Source organism: Phoca vitulina, unplaced genomic scaffold (assembly GCF_004348235.1).
Source record: "Phoca vitulina isolate PV1807 unplaced genomic scaffold, GSC_HSeal_1.0 scaffold11, whole genome shotgun sequence".
Taxonomy (NCBI): domain Eukaryota; kingdom Metazoa; phylum Chordata; class Mammalia; order Carnivora; family Phocidae; genus Phoca; species Phoca vitulina.
Window position 1 is genome coordinate 35,864,494 of NW_022589714.1, and position 23,567 is coordinate 35,888,060.

Here is a 23,567-nt window from a genome sequence, read left to right on the forward strand (position 1 = left end):
TCCTCATCACTGGTTTCAAAAAAACATATTGTTGGTGAGGGTTAATCTTACATCATCAGAGTAGACAGAGTCTCTCAGTGGTTCCGTGTCTTGAGGAGCAAGTCCAGAGCTGGAAGCCTGCAGACTTGGGTTTCTAGCTTTGGCTCAAGCCTGGATTAGGTATGACCCATCGCTCCAGGCTCCAGGCTCCATAACTTACAACGAGCATCTTTCTGGTTCAAAAGCTCTGTTTTTCACTTGGCTCACGGCCAACTTTCCTCCAAGCCCAAGCCAGGCTAACTGTGCAATCCATTTAAATTTGGACAGGTGGACTATGCTGGCAGTTGGATTCCTTTTGTACACAGAACGAGCAATGACCTACTTAGAGTCAGCCCAACTCTTGGTGACTATTCATGAGGGCCCCTCCTTAGCAACCCACAGAAACCAGCCAGGTGACATCCCAGGCCACCTTGGCCAAGATGAACCAGACTCTTGTCCTGAGGATAAACATAACCCGACAGCATGGAGCTGGAGGCTCCAACAGGACCAAGGTCCTGCTGCGGCTCATTTTGTCTTTCTGTTCCCTTGTGGATGCCTGGCATGGCATATATGCATGTATGTTGACAGTTGTTGGGGAGAAATGTTTAGCAGCGAAGAACAGCTTAGCCAGGGGGGCCTTCCATCCTTCCCATACTTCATGCACTCTTCCATCAGCACCACAGCATGGGAGGCTTCCTTCATACTCCCCGGAGGCAAGAAGACGGGAAGAAGCACATTTTTCCCGGGGCTCTGCCATTCCTGGAACGTATGACCTTCTCAAGAACAGAAAATCACAACTTTAATGTACAAGCAGCAAGAACCCAAAGCCTCACAACAGCTGCATTATGGGCTCACTCTTTCTGGAACAATAAGCCCCTTTGGGTTGAGTCCCCTGGGCAAATGGGAGTCTTTTAAGTCACTCTGGAATCCAGGGAATAGGCTGGTTTTCTGTTGCCTACAAACACTGAATTACAAACCTTGTCTTTCTGTAAGCTGGACCACTTCCTTTCCTCTTGGAAAAGACCCCTCTCTTTGTACAAGGCCCTGGGCTGCCACAGAAAGTCTCAGCCACACCGGCATACTGGAGCCCCGATGTACTGGGGTGGAGGAGGGAGGCTCTGTCTGGATTTCTGAGCGCCTCTCTCTGCATCTCCCTCTGCTCTGTCTCTGTCACTCTCTGTGTGTTTCTGAGTGAGCCTCAGTCTCTCTATACATCTCTGTTTCTTTCTATATTTTTCTGGGTCTCTCTCTGTAACCCTTGGCCTCTCTCTGTGTCTTTCTGACTCACTGTGAATGTGGGTATCCTGTGGTGGGTGTCTCCATCTCCCTGTCTGATCTTCTCTCTCTAGATCTATAGAGACACGGACACGGAGGATTGGAAGACTTGTCTGCACATGTCCACATATCTGGGTGGCTCTCTTACAACCCAGAGTCACCACGCCCCTCAGTGTCTCTGTACTTCTGTTTCCCCCTTCCCTCTGTTTCTATGTCTCTGTCTCTCAGACATTACCTCAAAAGTGAGTGAACTTCTACATTATCCCTGAGGCCTGTCACAGATAATGTTTATGATAATTCCTTGATCTTTTCACACTAGGGAAAGAGAGGGGCCACAATGGGATATGTGCAGATATTGTTGATCTCACACCCTGGGGATGGGGGACTAGAGAGGGGAGGGGGCGGCAGCCACAGAGAACTGGCACCTCTGCTCACTGCCCCCCAAAATACACTCAGGCTGACTTACAACCATTCTCAGATACGCCTCATTATTTTACAGCAACAACAAAAATTTCAGTAGTGCAACCATTAGAAGTGTGAACACAACTTTAACCATACCTAGATGAGAATGGATTGTGTAAGAATCCTTTCAATCAAGAAAGAAATCATTCCTAATCACGACTCACATTGTGATGTTTTTAAAAGAAAGGTCATACAGATGGCATGTCTTTGAGAACCCCCTTCCTTCGCACTCACCTCCCAAGTTAGGAGTATGGCCGGGTTTGTTAGCTTGGCCCTTTGGTGGGGTGACAAGAGAAATCAGTAGAAAGGTTCTGTTGATGACAAAAGTACAATTGCACTTAATCATCATTAGTCCGTTTTCGATTATCACAATTATTCAAAGCACATAGAGAATGGTGACCTACAGCAATTGATTTTATCCTTTCACTCCAACCCCTCCTGCTTTATATTAGCACTGCTGACAACATGGGAACAGGCTGGTGTGAGGACTCCTCCACCCGAGCCTGGCCTGGCTCTCTCGCCTGAGGGGTCTCTAGTGTGGGAGGGAGGTGGGAGGAGGCAGGTGAGTGGCGTGGAGAGACCAAGCAACACTAGAATGCCTCCTAGCCCTCAAACAGCTCTCCTCAGCTGACCTGCTGGAACCTTCCATGTTACAGTCATCCTTTTATAATGCACCTGAGTCTAAAACAGCCTCGTGTTTTCGGGAAATGTTGCTTAAGACAGGTAATGCGTTAACTTGCCGGTGGGATGATCCCCACATGAGCATAGACTAACGCACCACACTGGATGTAAAAAGAACTCAGACAAGCACATTTCGTATCCTGGGTATGGGGAGCCAGGACTGACACCCCACAGGCAGGTACTGCGAGGGGACAGAGTTCAGTCTGGCCTGTGGGAGGTTGCTACACAGGGAGCCCAGGTCTACAAGGCAGGAGAGAAGACAGATGATAAGCCTACTTCCTCTGAGGGGGAACTGACTTGCAAGAGCCTAAAGCTAGTGGGCAGAGGAAGGACTGCAAGAAGTTAGCATAAATTTACCCAGTTCCTAGACCCGTGGTTCATAGCCCTGGCAGCTCATCAGACTCACTGGGGAGTTTTAAAAATAAATAAATGAAAAATTTTTTAAAAAGTGACAGGCCCTAACCCCAAGAGTTTCTGGTTTAAATTTTCTTGGGTGTATGTGGTATTTTTTAAAAGTTCTCTAGGTGTTTCTAAGGTGCAGCCCGCATTGAAAACCACGGACTCCAACAACAAACAAACTGATGATAAAGTTCTGGGTATAATCTTGACTTATCTTTTATGTAAAAACACCAAGGGAAATGGGCCAAATGACTATTTCTGGATAGCACTGAAAGGTGGAGTAGCCCTGTATGGCTGGATGGATCGTACTGAAATCCCATCAGAAAGGAGCCATGCCAAATCAGAAGGGATTGCAAGCGCCCGGCCTCTGGGAGAGCACCAGGCAGACCAGTGAGGCACTGGTTGGAGGGGGGGCGGTGTACTTCCGCCAGGCAGTCTGGTCAGAGCAAACATGTACAATGCTAGGTACTTCAGGAAGGCGTGGATGAGAGGGTCCCAGCCTCGACTACATTAGAACCACCCCGGGAGCTTGTAAAATTCCCAGACACACCGCAGACCAATCCAGTAAGACTCTCCAGGGGTGGGACTCAGGCAACATGATTGGAAGCTGCCTACCTGACTGCAATCTTTGGCTAAGGTTGAGATCCACTGCTTTAAATCACTATTGATGTTTATTCTCAGTAAAATGTAGCTTTTTAAAATTTCAGCTGGAAAGGATATGGAGGGGTCAACCATCCCCCAGGTTTGGAGACCAAGGACCAAGTTTGGGTAGGAGTAACACCAAAGGACCTAGGAAAATAAAGGGAAGAGAAAGGAGGGAAGGTAAAAGGGGGATGAAGGAAATCAAAGGAGAGACTAGAAAGGCAAGGGATACGGGGTGGGGCAGTGCTGCTACTCAGGGCCACAGGGTGTGGCCCTACCGTGGGTATGGATCCCATCCAACGTTGGCGTGGGAAACTCCACATTGCCTCTTCTCTTGTGATTGGAACTGTCCCCTGGGCCAACGCTGATGCCCCTTTTGCTGCCATCCAAACATTTTCCCATGTTTCCCTCACTCAGAACAGCTGAGGGGTCGAAGCTTGGCGTAACAATACATGGTTTCTGCACTGTGCGAGTGAAGGTCAAGGAAAGGGCGTGTATGCTACTAGACTGGAGAGCCTTCCCTACCACACTGCTGAGCCGGCCCCAGCCTTCCTTTACATCTCCAATAACCGTGGCAACCAGCCCCTCTTGAAAATCAAGCTATTAGGAAGTTCTTTGTGTAGCTGCAGAATTTGTTTCCCTGGACTTCCTCACTTTGTATGTGGCTCAGCCAACTGGAGTCAGAGAGAAGGAGCAGGCTGTCACAGGAAGATCAGATTTTCTCTGCTCCCATTTCTGTGCTTCGGCAGGGTCTTGCTCCCCTGCTGCCTAGGTTGAGGTCTGCCCCCCGCAGCAAGCCCCCACCCCCATCCCCTGCCTGGCCACTCTCTTCTAAATGCATCTAAGTCTGCTTTCCTCTCTTTGGCTGTGGTGCCACTACTCCAGAAAGAATCTGAACAGCTCAAAGAGGTGCTCACGGGGCACTTCGGAAACACCCGTACCACAGAGCGTTGGGGTGACAGTTTTAGGAACCCTCCACATGCAATAACGAGTATGAAGGCTTTACCTCAGATATTCTGGAGACCCATTTTGCAGAAGTTACTCGACTCTTTAAAGCTTCTCTTATCTGGAGAGAGAACAAAAGGAGTTAAGAATTAAAAGATTATGAGAAGTCAACACAGGTGCTCAGGCCGGGCGAACACTCTGGTGAGAGAGGGTGTGACCAGCCAGGCCCTGGCAGTGGGATGTGTTGGGGTGAGCAACTGGAAGGAGTGCTTCAGGAGAAGGTGGGGAGAGGGAGAGACATAAGGAGATGAGGCTGGCACAGGAGACTCCGACTCAGAGGGTAGAACCCATGGCTACGAAATATAGTTTGCCACAAGTTGGAGGAATCTTTGATTTCACTTTGGGAGTAGGTTTTTGGAGCACTTGAATAGTTAGACATTTCCCATAGCTTGTCTGTTATTTGAACCCCCCTTTCTAGGGGCGCCTGTGTGGCTCAGTCGGTTAAGTGTCTGCCTTGGGCTCAGGTCATGATCCCGGGGTCCTGGGATGGAGCCCCGCGTCAGGCTCCCTGCTCAGTGGGGAGCCTGCTTCTCTCTCTCTCCCTCTGCCTCTCTGCCCTTCTGCCCTTCTGCCCCTGCTCATGCTCTCTCTCTCTCATATAAATAAATAAAATCTTTAAAAAAAAAAATCTTTAAAAAAAAAACAACCCTTTCTAGAGGCCAATCCATAGTTAAAAAAAAAAAATCCTATGCAACACAGCAAAAGTCCATGGAATGAGGAAAATAAGAGTAATAAATAACAATTATATTTTGTTTTTTAAATATATATTAAATAGATTTCACATAAATATAGATATGAAATGTAAATATATTTAATACATATTAAATAATATATCACATATATAATTATATATTGTATGTTAATGTAATCAATAATAATATAAATTGATATACTATACTAATAAAGCATGCTTATGTATTAAATAATATAAATAATATATGATATATTGTATGTTAATACTAACATGATATATAATAATATAAATTAATATAATGTTAATAAGGCATGCTTATATATTAAGTAATTTATTAATATATCAAATACATTTTGTTTCTTAAATTATATTTTGTTTTATATTCATATTTTTTTAAAAACTCTTTAAAGCACTTTTCATGCCTATCATCTCATTTTATTCAAGAAATAATCCTGTAAAATAGATACTATTATTTCCATTTTACAACTGAAGACAGTAAGAGCAGGAGATGAAGTGACATCCAAAGTCAGTTGACTCCTGAGAAGAACTGAGACTTGACTTCATGTGCCCAGACTCCAGACCAACCTATCATTTTCCCTACATCTCTCGTGCTGAATGCAGGCGCTGTCTTATTTCTATTCCATCTTCCCTTCTACTTCATAAAATGTCATTCACCTTCCAAGGCCTTCACAGTTAAGAGGTACCAAACTCCTCCAGCTCAAAGTGACTTCACGCTTCCCAGAAAATGCGGTATTCTTTGTCACACACGGGATCCAGAGGGGGAGAAGCACTCCCTGGGACTTGGGGGCTGTGCACTCAAGGGTCCATGGGGATATGGGGAGACAACCTGGACCTTCTATTTACATCTCTTTCTTTCTCATCCTTTTTAAATTTTATGTTTCATAACGTGCAAAATACATACTTTGTAAATTGATAATAAACCCATCTGGGGACATATGTTCACTGCCTTTTACTGATCCTAAAAAAAATGTGAGGATTACTGGCATAAACAACTTTATGTCAATTAATCATGTATGGTCCTGTGACATCTTTGAATCTTGACCTTTTACACTATAATGTTAAATGTAAGAGGTTTTGATCTTGATAGAAATTCTATGTCTTAGAGTTCTTTGCACATCTCATGACACCTGGTAAATTAATAAGTAATAATGCTGCTGCTGATGCTCTGACAATAAATACTAGTTGTGGTATTATGATTAATAAAAAAAATAATCATATGGTATACAACTGTGTACTACCTTAAATGCTCTCTGTGTTTGTCACTTGCACAATCACATTTGTTCTTTACCAGGATCTAGCAGAAGAGGCAGGAAAATCATCATTATCTCTGCTTTCCGTTTGGAGGATCTGGGTTCCTGAGAATTAAGGAACTCCCCCAGTGGCGCAGAATTAGTACACAGAAATAGAAAGACTGAAACACTAATACTCTACCACCTCTAAATAATTTTTATTAGGTCGATATGTTATTCTAATAACAAGATAAAGGACCAGTGTGAAATGCCTCTTTCATAAACCTCAGCTATTAACTTAATAATAGAATTAATTAATTAATTAAAAATCAACCCTGAAGTGAAGGTGTTTGCATCTACATTTGAGAGAGTTGTTTCCTTTGCTCACTCTAGGAAGCAGCACAGTACAGAGGAAAGAGGGTGATCTCAGAAGCCTGAGGAAACATTTGATATTTCATGCATGTTTAGTTTCACCACCTATACACACTCAATCTGCAATTGGAAAATTCCCTTCCCTAAGTCGCCTGCTCTTTAAGGTGGCACTCACTGTCCCAACCTCCCCTGCTGCGGAGGTGCAGCCATCTGACCTGGACTCAGCCAATCAGACATGACAGTGCAAAGAAGCAGGTGCCAGTGGACCCCAGCAGGCTAGGTGGCGGCGACCTCCAAGACAATAGGAACAGCAATTCTAGCTCAGCATCTGCTGCCTGACGTGGGCCTGGTGAGCTGTGCTATCTGTGCCCAGGGAAGTGGGAGGAGCCCTGGGGTCTAGTTCTGTGCTCTAGATCGGGAATTGTCCCTGGCGTGTAGCCTCCGAGCCTCCAAGCCAGAGAGACCTTCCCGAAGATGATATGAGACTTAATAAATCCTCTTTCTGCTTCAACTTGTTAGAGTGGGTTTCCGTAGAGCTCATGGGCAAGTTTAATCACTCTGAGTCTCGGTGTCCACATCCATAAAACTGAAAATAAGAATACCCAAGATCGTTTTAAGGGTTAGAGCTGACGTACATAAAATGCTTAGCTCCATAGGAGTTTGCCAGAGGGTCGATTTTACTTGCATCATAAAGAAGAGCGATGCCGTGTGCAAATGATTGAGGTCAAAGATGCTCAATAAGTGGTCTTTACAAGTGAGGATTTCAGGGCCAAGTACTGATAATGAAAAAAAGAAGAAGAAGAAGAAGAATTTACAATACCTTGGGATCCAGGATTGTTCCAAACACCAAGATGAAGAAGCCCTGAGAAAGACAGAAGAGGGAAGAAGAGCCATTTTAAATACCAGTACTCATCAGTTCCTATTCTGGTAAAAAAACAAAACAAAACAAAAAAAACCACCTAAAATAAAAACAATTTATTAAATCTTTGACTCTCTTAAGGTCACAACACCTAGATTCATCCATTTGACGAATTTTGACTGAGCATCTTCCATGTGCCAGACACTTGGGATACCTCAGTAAATCAAACAGACTAAGGTCCATGATCCATACCAGATGATGGGATTTTCTTCTTAAATTGGGCAAAATAAAAGTGTTTTGCATTTATCAGGAGCTCACCACAATGTATATCTCACCAGAATATAATAGTCTGAGCAAGAGCTAGAGGAGATGTTCAGCCATGGACAGCAACCTTGCAATCCTTGGACAAACTATAAGGAAAGAAACTTCCACAGAAAAAAAAAAGCAGAAGTGGCTATGCTCAGCTTCTGTTAACACTCTCAACCTCCTTCCCCATCCACAGCCAAAGATTGTTATAAAACTTGCAAAGAAAAATCAAGTGCATGGACCCTCAGAAGACTAAGACCCAAAACAGACTGAGCTGCGAAGCACATAATGTGTGCTCAGAAACAGATGCTCCAAATATGAGGACATGGAGGGACTTACTTAGCTCTCAGATCCCTTACCATCCATCCAAACACAGACCCCATTCAAGTCAAAAGGAAGCTGTTCCTCTCTAGGTACAGTCCCTTTGAATTGGCCCCAAACCACCCTGGAAGAAGGAAGGAAACATATTTGTCCCATTTTCAGACAAGGAGAAAGAAACTCAGAGATTCAACTTTCAAAATGTGATCGATTGCAACATTCATTAGACAGTTTCTCCTGAAGGTGTGGTTACTCAGGTCCCGGCTCACCTGAGAGGAGAAATGAGATAAAGACCTTTGGCTAACAAGACATCACCTTGTTAAGCTGCTTCGATTTCATAATGGAATGTTAACCCTTACCCAGGCAGAGGTCTATTAAGACACATGGGTTTAATGTAAATGGCACCATAAAGATGTTGCACCCCGGTGGTCCTCAGCAGGAACAATACCAAACCCACTGCTACCTCTATTTGTAAAAAAGCTTACCTGAGAGGTGGAGGATTTCACAGAGACTGGTGCTGGCCATAAAACTCATCCATTCCCCCCAAACATACTAAATATACCTAGCCATTCAGCCAGTCCAGTAAGCACTCCAAAGCTTGGAGAGCTTCTATGGGATTGCTTTTCTGTGTGACACTCTTAGCCTGCAAGATAACTATTGAAATCTGTCACTGTGTCTACCAAGAAAATGTCATAGATAGCACGGTCCATTAGGTTACAAAGTGTCATTTGTATAAAGATGTTTGGGACAAATACATCCAGGCCTGGTTTCAGTACTAGGAATACATTTTTAAATCAGAATCTCCATGAATTTTGCCTAAGAATTAAATTTTTTAAATATCTAGGAACCATAATTTTAGCCTGTTTCCTCCAAAAAATACATTCCTCTGGCTAAAGGACGAAGAGGAATTTCTCTCCTTATAAGATTTTCAATTTCTCGAGGCTAAACTAAGTATATTCATATCTGCAAAATTTAGCATAATGCTTGACACAAAACTGTCAGCAAATGTGGTGTCTCTGTGTATTTATTTGTGTGTGTGCCTGTGTCCACATGTGTGTGTGTGTTTAATGGCTTTATTATGCAACCTGCATTCGTACAGTCATAAATATGTAACAGGGAAATATTCCACTTTTCATTGGTCCCACCCTGGGAAAAGTTACACAAAACATCATTCAGAAAATGTGGATAAATTATTAATCAAGGGTTTAGTGTCTGATTGATAAAAATTCACTGGTAGCAGCTTCTTTGTATTTCTTTTAGTAAATAAAGCACAATTTGAGCAGATAAATCTCAAGGTATTCTCCAAAATTTTAAAATATATGCTTTACTGTTATGGAAGGAATGTTCGTGTCCCCCCGCCAAAATTCATCTGTTAAATCCTAGCACCCAATGTGAAGGTATTTGGAGGCATGCTTTTGGGAGGTAATTAGATCATGAGAGTGGAGCTCTCATGAAAGGGATTAGTGCTTTTCTAAAAGAGACCCCAGAAACTTCCCTTGCCCGTGCTGCTATGTGATGTTATAGCAAGAGGATGGTTATACGTCTATGAGGCAGGAAGCAGGCTCTCTCCAAACACTGCATTTGTGTGTGCCTTGACCTTGGACTTGCCAGCCTCCAGAACTGTGAGAAATAAATTTCTGTTTATTTGAAAGCCACCCAATCCTTGGTGTTTTTGTTATAGCAGCCCAAATGGACTGAGACATTTACTTTTCTCCCACCAAAACAGCTATGAGGGGGTCCCCAAAACCTTACCCGGCCCACAGTTACTCTCAGTAAATACAAGAGAGGATACCAACCGGGAGTTGTGGATTACAAAGTAAGCAGTCAAGTCAGCAACTGACTACAGACTAATAGTTCCCTAGCAAAGGGGGTGGGGAGGGGGGTGTTTGAGCTTTAAAACCAGTGGAACAGGGCTAGGACCGGGAAACCTCCAGAAGAGTCTTTCTCCTATATCTTCTGGACCTCGCCATGTGTTCAGGGGTCTCTTTTCTCTGTCTGCTCCATCAGCGCCCCTCATCTTGGTTCATCCTAGGATTCTGCTTGTCCTGCTTCCTTCCTCTTGCTTGATTGTGTCCCCCACCTCAGCAGATTGATGGCTCTCCTTTCTCTCCTCCCACACTGGGCATCCCGAGGATGCCCTGGCCCACTGACATGCTGGTAAATAGCAATAACCAGCTCTCCTAATTTGTAGCACTTGCCAGTCTCCATGGTTAAATACTCCCACACTGGCTGGTTTAAATCTAGCAATGCGACATCACCAAACGTGGAGTTAGGAAGCGACGGACACATCATCATACAGTGTTTCCCCCGTACAGATACAATAGATGCAAATAACCTCAGGAGCATAGGAAAGTGTTGACAAATAATTAGTAAGTAATGCCTTTTGAGGATGTAGGACCTTACACAAAACCTTTGTTTTATTTAATTACAAGTTTACATATTTAATTTTTAATGAGGTCAGTTGGCAAAACTCCTGAAAATAGAAGTCCTTTCTCTTGAGCCAGTACACACCAGCCCCAACACACCAGTGCCTATGGCCTGCCCCAGGGTCTACCCTTCACCCACACCCCGCTCTCAGCTCCTCACCTCCATCAGTACCAGCATTTAGATGAGCTCCACCCTCCTTGGCAGGAGTCAAGGCAGAAACTGAATTGAAATTACAGATTGATCCTGTCACCACAGGTAAAGGAGCTCATGGTACCAAAATGCAAATGCACACAGCCTAGTCCAGAACAAAACTCACAGGCAAGGTGGCCCCTGGGGAGACGAGGAAAGGGAAATGCAGAGGAGTAGATACATGAACTCCTTAAGGGCTCCTGACAGCCATGGGATACGCTGAACAGAAATTTGAGAACACTAGGTGGTTATCCCAGCTCTATCCGTGACTAGCTGCATAAACATGGGTAAAAGCTATACAAAAAATGTTGGATACACTTCATCTTTTTCCTATAGAAATGCATAAAAATAGAGATTCAAAAGATGAGGCACCCCTATTATTATTAACCTTGTTCACCAAGGCATCAAAATGCTTATTATAAAATGAAATCATTTTTGAAAGAGAAAAAGGAGAAAATATTTGACTTCAAATCTCTATTATCCATCAGGTAAAACATTTATTTTCAAATAAGCCTACATTCAGAAAAAAGGATTATTTTAAAGGTCATTAGAAAAATCAAAGCTTTCTTATCAATTAGTTCCTATCTACATATTTAATATTCAGTAGAATAAACTTTGGCTCATTGGTACACAATGACAGAAAAAAATGAAAAAAAAACAAATTTCAGTAAGGAATTATTGAATATGAAATACTATACAGTCATTAAAGAGACATATTTATACATAGTAACCTCATAAGAGGCTACTATGTATTTTTAAGTGAAAAAGTAAGGTACATAATAATGTATATTTTTAACCCCTATATTATGTCAAAATATATTTTTATATAAGCATAAAAATTTGGCAAGGAGACACATGAAACTGTGAACATTGCTTAATTCATAGAGGTGAGAGAAAAGAAACTCTCTTTAATATCACTCTGTATGACTTGCCTCATTAAAATAAGATGGTTTCCAATGGGAATTAAAAATTCTAAATGGAAAGAAATATAATAAAGATGCACATTTTAATACCTCCAGTTAGGTACCTGGATTTGGGGGAAATGGTGATGTTTAATTTCTAAACAGTAGGAGCTCAGCCTTACCGTTGTTTTATGATCTTTAGGTCATTTTGGTACTTGGTGCTTTCCTATTTGGTGTTTTATTTCATTTTCCTAACACCGTTATAAGGTGGGCAGTATTATACCCATTTTATAAGTGAGAAAAATGTGGCTCAGAAAAGTTAAGCAAGTATCTTAAGAGATCATTACACATTAGTAAGTGAGAGAGTCAAGATTTGAACCCAGGCCTTTCTGGGGAAAAATAGCTTATTTCCTGACTCAATACGTTACCCCGAATCTGTTGTCTTTTATAAAGAAATATCATTGCAGAAGCTCCGGATGACAAAGCTTCTTCCTGAATTCTCCCACTTAGTACTGGGTCAGTAGCACCTAGACTTACCTGGAACGCATTGAGCAAGGAGAAGATAATGTGGAAGGCCAGGATGCTGTCATCGATGACGGTGGCTATCCCGAATCCCCAGGTCAGCCCCAGCAGCGGTGTCAGGATGGCGATATTCTTACTGATTCTCACAATGGCTCTCACCTCTTGGAACATGGAACTGCCAATGGCAGCGCGCTGGGTCTTGACAATCACCAGTGTGACTGTGATCAGGTTTACGACCACGATGGCCAGGGCTGGGACCACGAAGGCCAGGAGGGCCTTGGTCATGTCCCAGTTGAGCCAGCAGGCCTCAGGTCGTAGGTAGCCTTTGCTGGACTCAGTGGCAGCAACCGTAACAGCAGCAATGAGCAAAGGGCACCCGTAGCCGACTGAAAAGAGAGCAGCCACCAGGACTGATTTGGGCAGTGTATGGAAAACAATCAGGATTCCGTAGAGGATAAGGAGTGCCTTGGCAAGCATCCAGAAAAACACAGAAAGGTAAAAGAAATGAACAAAAAATGTTGCTGCCACACACCCATTGTGGTGTGTCACAGGACCACTAAGATAGGAAGCCACAATGAACCACACGTCAGCCATCAGCAAGGTGGCCGCGATGTTGGCGATGCACACGTGGCGTAAGTACGAGATCTCTGTCTTCGTCACTTGGCCCCAGACCAAGGCCTCGATGATCAAGCAAAGGATCAAGCTGCAAATCGAGATGCCCAGGCCTATGTACGTGATATGAATCAGGATCGGGCTCTCCAAGATGTGGGGTGACATAAGAATGGAGAAGGAGGTAAACAACTTGCTTGGCCTACATTTGCAAACAGCTTGCTGGGAGTTTTCTTGAATTATTTGACAGGCCTGCTGGTCCCATCTGCTCTCCAGGGAGTGCCAGCCAACACACTGTGTCCTCCTCTCCTCCGACTTGCTGATCTTTTCAAAAATCAGCGAGATTCTTTTAAGTTCCTTGGGCAAAATGACAGACAAGACGAGCCCATTGACGGTGACATTCTCCAAAAGACTGGCTTCTAGGATGGCCCCAAGAGTCGGAAATGCAATGCTGACGGCCTGGGAAGGAGCGGGCACGTTCTGAAGTTCATCTCTACCGATCAGCACCTGCCCAGTGACCTCACTGCCCATGTCATTAATTCTCATTGAAAAAGTGAAATTCTTCCCAGCGTTGTCTCGGGATATGGTGGTGCCCGTAGTATGAATGAAGACGTCTGATATGTCAATGGGATACTTACTTATAAATAGCTTTCTTGCAAAGGAATTGACCGAGTGTAGCAAGACACAGCTGCTGTTTCTTTCGGGGATGAAGGTCCAGTTTGAGATGCTTTTGCTGTTAAGAATGTGGTTGGCCATGACGCTGTAACTCTGCCAACGAAGGAGCAGCATTAGTACTGAGCCACCACCCGAGTCTGCCAGAACAGTCAGGGTTCACTTTTATAAAGTGTGGTCCGCCAGCCAGCCGCATAGGCATCCCCTGGGAACTTCTTAGAAGTATGAAATCTCGGGGCACCTAGTGGCACAGTCGGTTGGGCTTCCGACTCTTGGTTTCGGCTTGAGTCATGATCTCAGGGTCCTGGGATCAGGCCCCGTGTGGGGCTTCTTGCTGGGCATGGAGTCTGCTTAAGACTCTCTTACCCTCTGCCCCTCCCACTCGTGCTCTCTCTCTCTCAAATAAATAAATCTATAAAAAAAAAAAAAAAGAAGAAGAAGTATGGAATCTCGGGGCCCACCCCAGAGCTAGTGAATCAGAATCAGCATCGTAATGAGATCCCCAGGGTACTCGCAGGCCACGGAAGTTTGAGCCGGAGAATAGAGCGAGGAAGGAATTGCCCTCATGTCATGTATGAAGCGTCTCCCTGTGAGGCAGGCAAGTGGGCAGCCTTCCCCAAGCTCACTGACATCATCAGTTTCCCTTCACACCGTGGTGAAGCCAGCCACTTGCCTACCCTGCTCAGAGGACCCATCATGCAACGAACATCTATTAAGTCCCAACTGTATGCAGGACCCTGGACAGGAACATAGCAAATCGAAATTTGACACCAGAGGCTGAACCTCCTTTTTCTCCTCTGCCTCAAAGATCAAAAATAAAAGAAGTGAATCCAGGTCCACCTCACACGTCTGCAGCAGACATGTGTGGCTGTTTTCTTTGCATGCGGCTATTTTCCATTTTAGCAGCCTGTTCTGACTCACAAATGAGAGTAGGAAAAGACTCTCTGCAGAACCAGAATGGTTCTTAGAGGTGTTCAGTAGCCGAAATGAACGTTGGAAAAGATTCCCATGTAGGACCCAGCACCCAGTAAGTTCTGTCTCTAAATGCGTATTGGTTGTGTTCACCTTTTCCATTTTCCCTTGTTTATTCTGTGGTGAACATTTATTGAGCATTTGCTACCCAAGCATCACAGACACCGATGTGAAAGACCCTAAAAAGCCCACAGAATACTCCAGCGAACCTGCATTCCTTTGCACCAAAATGTCATTCTACCAAATCAAGGTCACTCACCTGCATCTTCGCCTCATCAACACCCGTCAATAGCACCGTGGATATGTTGTGTAGGAGCTGCACGATGACAGCGATGTTTCCCGGGATCCGGGGAGACTGCTGAATGTTCCTGAGTACACAGGACAAATCCTCCGGACACTTTTGCATCAGCATGTCTGTGATGGTCTCAGACTTTCTGGCATACTCTTTTTCTATTGTATTTCCTCCGAATGGCTGAACCGAATATGAATTTGTCTAAGAAAGGGCAAAAAGAAAGTTTGTATTAGGTTACTTTTGCTTTGACTATGAAAGTACCTTTAAAAAAATTTAGGATAGCCTTATCACGCAATTGTACACGCAAAATGTTTTTCAATTTTACATTTTCATAGTCGCATTTGCTATGGGATAACTTGCCCCATACCAAGGTAGGTGAACAGAAAACCAGAGGTCCAGGTTGCCAGCTGACTGCACCTAAACCCTCCCCCTGCCGAGAACAAATGCTATCTCTAGCATAGCACTTCAGAGCGCTTCTGTGTATATGCACTGTATCTATGTCCTGTGCATCTGATAAATTTCTAGTGTCATTTAAGCTTATTTTTACTAAGCATATTTTAAACATAGACATTCTGAACCAGATTTGGATGAATCAACAGACACCAGCACAAAAGAGTGACTGAAAATAGTGATAAACAGGCTGTCCCACAGATTCAGGCTCTGGGTCCCACACTTCAGAGCAGGAGGGGCAAACATGGTCCCCGACTGGCTGCCTATATTTGTAAATAAAGTTTTATTGGGACCCAGGCTGCTCATTATTGAAGTATTGTCTATGGCAGCTTTCTTGCCACAGTGGCAGAGTTGAATACTCACAAGAGAGACCCTGTGACCCACAGGGACTAAAATATTAACCATTTGGCCCTTTACAGGAAAAAAAAAATTGCCAACCCTTACTTTAGAGGACCCTTTTCTGGCCTCCTTTTGCCTGCCCCCTCACAAGACAAAGAGACTGTGGGCCTAGAGGATATGCCCACTCAGAACTCATGTCCCGGCATCTAGACACTCAAATCCCCTGCTCAGCAACCCCAAGCCCACTTCCGGGGCCTGCATGGGCCTCTTCCCGAAGTCTATGCTACCAAGGATGGAGCATGCCACCAGTATGCTCACCACTAGGCCTGAGAGGTGACCAAGGGACACTGGTTTTCAGGGTTATGAGCATGTGACCTTGGCTTTCCACCACCCTGGAGGTGCAGGATAGAATGTGATGGGAGACCAGCAGAACATATTTTACTTAGCAGTCTGGAAGCTTGATTTAAAGCATTTAGATATTAAAACATATGGTACATGGGTCTCTGTGTGTATCTTTGCCCAGATTCCTCAAATTAGGGGTGGGCCCGGTGATGGACACCCTGGGGTGGGCAGTCCTTGGAAGTCTGGTCAGGGACTTCAGGTACAGCATCCACTGGCACTCCCCCTGGCCACCCCCCAAAACCACCAAATGGGGAATGTTCCCTAGGACTAAAGAGATGCAAAAGCGTTGACTCCTCTGAAGGAATCAGGAGCTGAACTTCAGAAAGGTGAAGCCCCTAGGAGAAAAGGAGTGAAAGAAACAAAAAGAGAAGAAATAATATTTCACCTGATTTTCTTTATCAAAATATGATTTTTTTAAAATGTGTCATTACTTAAGTATGTATGGAAATAGGTTCATTTGTTTGATAATGAAGTCCTTCCCTTTAGGTCAGCTTGCTCCTCATGCTTTACTGGGCACAGAAATCACCTGGGGATCTTGATAACCTGCAGCTTCAGATTCAGCAGGTCTGGGGTGGGGCCTGCATATCTAAAAGTTCTCAGGGTAGGGGCGCCTGGGTGGCTCAGTCGTTAAGCACCTGCCTTCGGCTCGGGTCATGATCCCGGGGTCCTGGGATCCAGCCCCACATTGGGCTCCCTGCTCAGAGGGGAGCCTGCTTCTCCCTCTCCCTCTGCCTGCCACTCCCCCTGCTTGTGTTCTCTCACTCTCTCTCTCTGTCAAATAAATAAATATAATCTTTTTAAAAAAATAAACAAATAAAAGTTGTCAGGGTGGCCCATGCTGCTGGTCAGAGAAGGGTACATTGAGGACCGAGGCTTTGTAGTAAAGAGCTAAGAGCAAAGATGGAGAAGTAGGCCATGATCATTCTCGACAGCTCTTCTAGCTCTGAGCTGAGGATCAGGTTCCTTTGTGTCATGAAGCGTGTGGGAGCCCAGAGCACAGACTTTCAGATGCCCAGATTTAGGACTTCCATTCTTGTGCAGAGAGAGAAAATGAGTAGGTATTTATTCACGTTAAAAAGCACTCACCTACCAGCCCTGCTTCGTGCTCCCCCTCTCTCTATTGACCACACTATGCATTGCTAATTTGGGGCTCCCCTCTGTGTATGAGAAAAAGGATATTACCTCAAAGATGTTGAAGGCATTAAGAGTCCGGCAGGTTTCAGTGATCTTGTACCATTTCTTTTGCCTGCATAAAAACCCCATATTCCCCTGAGTGTCAGGAGGGCAAGGTTGGCTACAGTGGGAATTGTCTACACAGACACCATCACATACACCTGGGGAAATAAAAGGTATCAGCATGAGATGGAGAGCTCAGGGCTCTGCACTGCATGGGCCAATCACCAAGGTGTCAGCATAATGAGGACACATAAACCCCGTGGACATCAGATGTATTTTCTTCACAAAGTGGAGGAAGGTTGAAATAGATCAGTGATCATCATCTATTTCAGTGACAAACACCTCTTGTCTCCAACAAACTCTTATCCAGAACTCAAACGTATAAAACAGATAAAAGTGGAACTTCCCCAGGTGAAGTGACAAGGGAGAGCCCACGTTCAGTCCATGAGGTCTCTCATACCCCACAGCTCCCTCACAGTCCTCCAGCTCCCCAGAACACAGTATGGAAGCCACTGCACCCCGTGTTCTTTGAGAAAGCTCTCAGCTCCAGAACTTCGTTGAGTTATGTCATCCATGAGTTCTCACAGCCCTGGTCTGGCCACTGCTCCAGGCTGGCCTGGCTCAATTGAAAGAGTTCATGGCAAAGAACTTTCTGGCCAGGATGGTGCAGAGGGTCCTGGGAGGAGAGGGGAGCAGGGGCCAAAGGTACAATTTAATATGAGAAAACTAAAGAGTCCAAATGCGAGCCATCAGGGAGTCCCATCTGTCATGCCATCAAGAGAGGGCTGAGCATGGCTCTCTGTCCTAATAAATAAACAAAAACTTCCATTTGATTACTAACCACTGCCAACATACCATGTGGCCTGGCAGAGATCTTCTCCTTGCTTTTGTTGGCAACCTAGAAAGGGAAAATCAAAATCCACATGAAAACTAATTGTTGCAATGCCAGCCCAAGGATCCACTTTAGGCACAGACTAATGATGCCAGGCCGCCACCAACAGCCGAGACCATGAAGTATGTCATCATTTTGTCATCAGTCTGGACAGTTTTCTCTCCTGCTGCAACTCAGCAGGATCCCTCCTTCCTCTCCAGCAAGAAGGACCAGCATTCTATCCAAGAAATACACCAAGAGCAGAGGTGGAATTACGTGGAAGCTAAAGGAGGCTAAGCTTTGGAATCCCTTGCTTGTATGGGCCCCTTCAAAACACTGACAGAGGGTCCAGCAATGTGTTCACACGATCGTATATTTTATTAAATTTTCAAAGCAAAACAGTTTAACCATCTTCTGTTCGGACCACTACTTTTTGCCACTCCACTTTGCCTTCCTTCACACTCTCCCTCATTTTGGATGGATAGCACCAGAGAGGTTGTAGGTATTTATGGAATCTGGACAAGTAAAGGTTGAATTGGGGATCCATCTAGTTTGAACTTAATAGGATAGAGTTATGTAATTTGCAGCCATTTCCACATTACAATGGGGACATCGACATGTAAGTGGCATTCATTTTTAGAGTATTTACAATTCTTAAAAATATAGTATTTACAATGAGTCACAGAACGAGAAAATTCTAAGTGTTCTGGACACCTTGCAGCTCATATTTCAAAGAAACTTGTTAGATGCTTTCCCAAAATTGACAACAGACTTACATATTTACATGGCATTACTAATAATGAAAGGGAGAAGCTGAAAGATATTTTTCTAAACTAGCAATAATAAAAAACAAATTTGATCAGCAATGCTGGAGGAAAAACTGAATAATCTTTCTATTTTCTCTACAGAAAAAAAAATATTATAAAATTATTGACATGCAAGTATGCAGCCAAAAATGTAGAGAAAAAGATGTGGGCAGTTTATTAATAAAAATACTGTGATTTTACTGGGTTTATTACTGAATAATGCTGAGTAATTGCTGAATGTAAAACTCTTTAGCATTTCTAAATTTGTTGTAAAATTTGAAATTTATTGTAATTACTTTCCTCAATTTAAGTAGACATTCACTTTTCCCTTAATTTTGTATTTGTAATTTTGTATTCCTGTTCTTTAAGGAAACCTCCTCCAAATCTAGGCTTCCCCCTATCATGAGCACTTCCCACTCTCCTGAGTAAAAACCCCTCTTCATCCCACCCATTCATATCAGACTGGCAGTCACACATTGTTGTCAAGGGGTATACTCTGGGAACAGACCACCTGGGTTCAAATCCCAATACCACTACTTGAGACCTTGGAAAAGTTCATCTCTCTGGGCCTCAGTTCCATTATCCATAAAGTAGGGTAAGAATGATAGTATTATAATTGTGTGATACCTCAGAGCACTTTAATGAAGAATAAATGAGATCATCCTATGGAAAACACTTAGAATAGGGCCTGGAATATTGTAAGCGGTATTTAAGACTTAGCTCCCATTATTACTCTCTGAATAGGGACTTGCTGAATATCTATGACATACAAAGCTCAAGTTTGTCCCTCCCAAGAAGTCTTTCCTGATCCAGTTCTAAATGATACATCCTTCTCTCTCTCTGGCTCCTGTAAGATTTATTATATATACCACTATAGCACTCATTCAATGCTTTGTATATATGCACATAGTCACTTACCTGCTCTTTACTATCTAACCATTTTTATATGCACGTATTATCTTTTCAGTTAAATTGTATGTTCCTTAAGAACATGGGTTGTGTGTTGTATCCTTTACATCCCCCTAAGTAGCTAGTTCTGTATCTCACATGTTTGTGTGTATGTGTACGTATTAACATGTATGTATATACTGACATGTGCATACATGTATGTGTTTGTGTGTGTGCGAAGAGAGAACGAAAAGGAGACTGAAATTTCCTGTTTTTGTGCCAGAAGTTTGCTCTCTAGTGGCTAGGAGGAGCCATGGTCCAATTCTCCAACTTGCATTCCAAGATCTACACCACTAGGGAAGGACCTAGAAACGCAGTGACTTAGCTATGTGAGTAACACGTGGAGTTCATGTCCCTTTCCCCTTCAAAATATTGTTTCTCTCTATGTTATCAAGAAACAAGCCCGAATCTTCCATTTTCTCTACCAATAAGAATTTATGGAAAATCTGAATTGAGCATTTAGGGTCTGTTCAAGGGGAAGAAGGTATCACCGAGGATTCGTGAAATACAATGTCCTTCAAAGCACTGATGTAAAATGACTTCTCGTTTCACAGTCTAGAGATCCAAGCCTTATTATATACCTAGAAGACTTAAAGGCTTTTGACCCAACAAGAATAATAAAATGGCATTTTTTGCATTTTGAAAGACCTTTTTATTTTATAGGTAAGGAAGATGAGTCTTTGATAGAAGAGGTGACTTACCTGAGGCCATGCAGGGGGTTCCTCTTAGAGCTGGGTCTAGAACACAGCTCTTCTCAATCCTATGACACTGCCCTTTCCACCAAGTCAGCCCACGTGCAAGGACGTAGGGTGTGGGGAAGTGATGCCCTAAACCCATCTTGAGAGGGCCATGGTCCCTAATACACCACAATAAAGCACTTCAAAGTGAACAACTCTGGATAACCCTTGGCCCATTAAACAGAACCTCCTGAAGTCACATTATATTAATCAGATATGTGGGCAGAAGACCATGGTGTGCTATTTACAGGGAATTCTGGAAACCCTGTCTTCTTAAGTGAAGGACCTGATTTGCCTCTTCCCAATTAACTTGCCAAAGTACATCCACATCCAACTCCTCCTGGTCATTTCACTTCTAGGCTGGCCTCCAGTATGAGCCCCTTCAGCTTCAGACATCTGCAATCTTCAGCAGAATACTATGAAAAAGACCCTTTGGAAACCTGTAATCTGCTAAACCTGAGAAGTGGCCTGAGTGAGAAGGGAGGTCAGGAGAGGGGTAGCACCCAGAAGCTCAGCATCCAGCAACTTGTACATTGAGAAGAAAAGTATGGAATGTTTGTAAGGTGGTCCCCAATAACCAAGAAAACAAAACCAACATCCCAGACTCTGTCTACTCTCCACGTTCTGTCTTGTGGGAAAATATGGATGAGGAAATGAAGAGGGGAAGGAGAACCAAGTTGTGGGGTTGGGATGCTTTCTGGAAGAAGTCTTTCCGAAGGAGTCTTTAGCCTGTCCCAAAAGCAAGGCACCAGCTCAATGCTGGGGAGAAGGGGAGTCGTAGAGAAAACTCCCAGCCAGTGGCGCACTACTTAAAATGTAAAGTAAGTATCATTTGGAAACTCCTACAAAGAATTTCCAAAGTCATTCTTTCCTAAGGAGGCTTCTGCTAAGAAGGCACATAATACAATGGAAAGAACAAGAAGCAGAATCTAAAGAAACAGGGGTCCTGCCTTGGTGGTCCTGTGGCTGGATCAGTATGTAACCTCAAGAAAATCACATTCCACGACATGGGCCTCAGTTTCCTTCTCATGTAAGAGATGGAGCTTCACCAGTTGATCTCAAAGCTCCCTTCCAGATCTTGTAGTCCAATAATAATAATAATTTGATATTCCCAAGAATATCAAAGTAGTTTTATGTCTCTCTCTCCATCTATCTATCTCAATGATCCTCCACACCTTATTTTAAGTAAGTAACTGTTAAGGACATTAAAATGACTTATGGTATGAGGGAAAATATTCTAGAGAGCGTCATAGGGCTCACTGCCCCAACAAAATTTACAACCAGTACATTGCTACAAACTTCATCCCAGTTAAACCTTGATTAACCATTGACTATCTGAGGGGCTCACTCCTCCTTCCGGCCCATCCATTGCGTTCACTCTCAGGATTCTCAAAGAGATCTCATTTTGGGTGGGACAATGCTTCATTGAGCCAGACCATTCCTAGGTCCTGCCCACTAACTGCCATTAAGTATCTCCCAGTCACTGTGACACCCCCTCACCACCCCCACATCTTCATGTGCCTCCACGGAAATAGCACTCCCCTGGTTATGAGCAATGACAATCTTCACCATCAAAGGATATGAGAAAAAAAAGGAGTTTATCAACCTCAAATCATTTGAGCCTCATTGCATCTCAGGAACTCATAGGAAAAAATCAAAGAGAAAATAGTTTGAGGCTATTAGCCAAAGTGGGTTTTGGATACCTGTCATTGCAGGTAACTTCTTCTGGCTGGACGACTGCCTTCTCCCTCCACTTGAGCACAGATAAGTAGGAGCTGCTTCACAGATGGGCTTCCGCTTCCATTGCTTTCCCACCAGCCTTCTCCTCCCACCTCCCTTTTCTTACCTGGCATAACATCCTGCAAGACTCTGTGGGCAAAAGAAACACGAAGCAGTACAGCCAAAGCATGTGAGTCATCATCTTCCACGTAGCTGCCTTTCTTGCTTCTAGAAAAATTAATGAAAAAGCAAAGTGTCTCCAATCTGAAGCTTTTGAAGCTTCTCCCTGCAGACCCAGTCAACCTGTAAGTCTAGGTTCTGTCCTTCGTGCGGTCAACTCAGACTTCTCTGCCCCACAGGTGGCTTCCCTGTGGCCTCCCATCGATCACGGGGAGGCTGCAGGTGTGAGTAACAGTTGGACCCGGGAAGCGCAGGCAATGGGATACCTCCTGTGGGAATCCCTCCAAAGGAAGCTGCCTGCTGGGCTGCAGTGAATAATAGCCCGTGTTCAGGCAACCAGAATGATGGTTCACTCCCTGGGTTAGGCAGGCCTGAGAAACGTGTGGGTGGCTACGGTAGCAGGTGAGCTGGGGTTCCTATGTGCAAACTCAGCCCAGAAATATCTTGGGAAGGAGAGTAGGCTCCAGGCTTGGCCCGTGATCCTCACTCCCACCTGACACCAGAGCTGTATTTTCATAGGTAGGTATCAAACTTCAAAACTGATCTTAGCCAAGTCCTGACATTGTGATTTCTGTCCAAATTGATGTCAAAACTGAAATGGTTCCTTGGCACCTAGAACATTGCTGGACACATGGTGGGCCCACGATATGCTCATTATAGAAAGAGGAAAGGAGGGAGGGAGGGGAGGCGGTTAGGAAGAGCTGACAATTTGTATCAGGTCCATGCTCTGTAGAGGACTCACGTAAGTTGAATTTTTTTAGTATTAAATTTTAATAATTTTAATATTTTTCATTTTGAGTGAAATCCTCTTTGAACGGTATTTGATGTTTCTCTGCTTTTAGATGGAAGTCTTCAGAGGACTTGGTGTCATCAACAAAGGCCAGGAGCTTTTGCAATGGTCGATGTTTGCTATTTGACCATTTTTAGCCAAAAAGGAGTAGCCTTTCTCCCAATCATGCATAATTCTACAGCAAACAATACCATTATTTTAAAGACTAGGCAAAATGTCTTTTTAACCATATTTCCCGCAGTGAAATATTTACCTCACTGAAATCCAATGACTATTTAAAATA

The 23,567-nt window shown here is 43.9% G+C and overlaps 1 protein-coding gene across 1 annotated transcript; it reads right to left on the minus strand.

Moving 5' to 3' along the window:
• Positions 1-22,513, minus strand: ADGRF2 (adhesion G protein-coupled receptor F2). The gene is made up of 9 exons (XM_032410161.1): positions 22,442-22,513; positions 18,089-18,131; positions 17,240-17,391; positions 14,834-15,067; positions 12,337-13,698; positions 7,619-7,660; positions 4,484-4,543; positions 1,990-2,066; positions 1-791 (listed from the first exon to the last, which is right to left on the minus strand). Exons 1-8 carry the CDS (start codon positions 22,511-22,513, stop codon positions 2,019-2,021), a joined length of 2,013 nt encoding a protein of 670 aa, XP_032266052.1. The 3' UTR covers positions 1-791; positions 1,990-2,018.
• Positions 22,514-23,567: the final 1,054 nt, after the last annotated feature.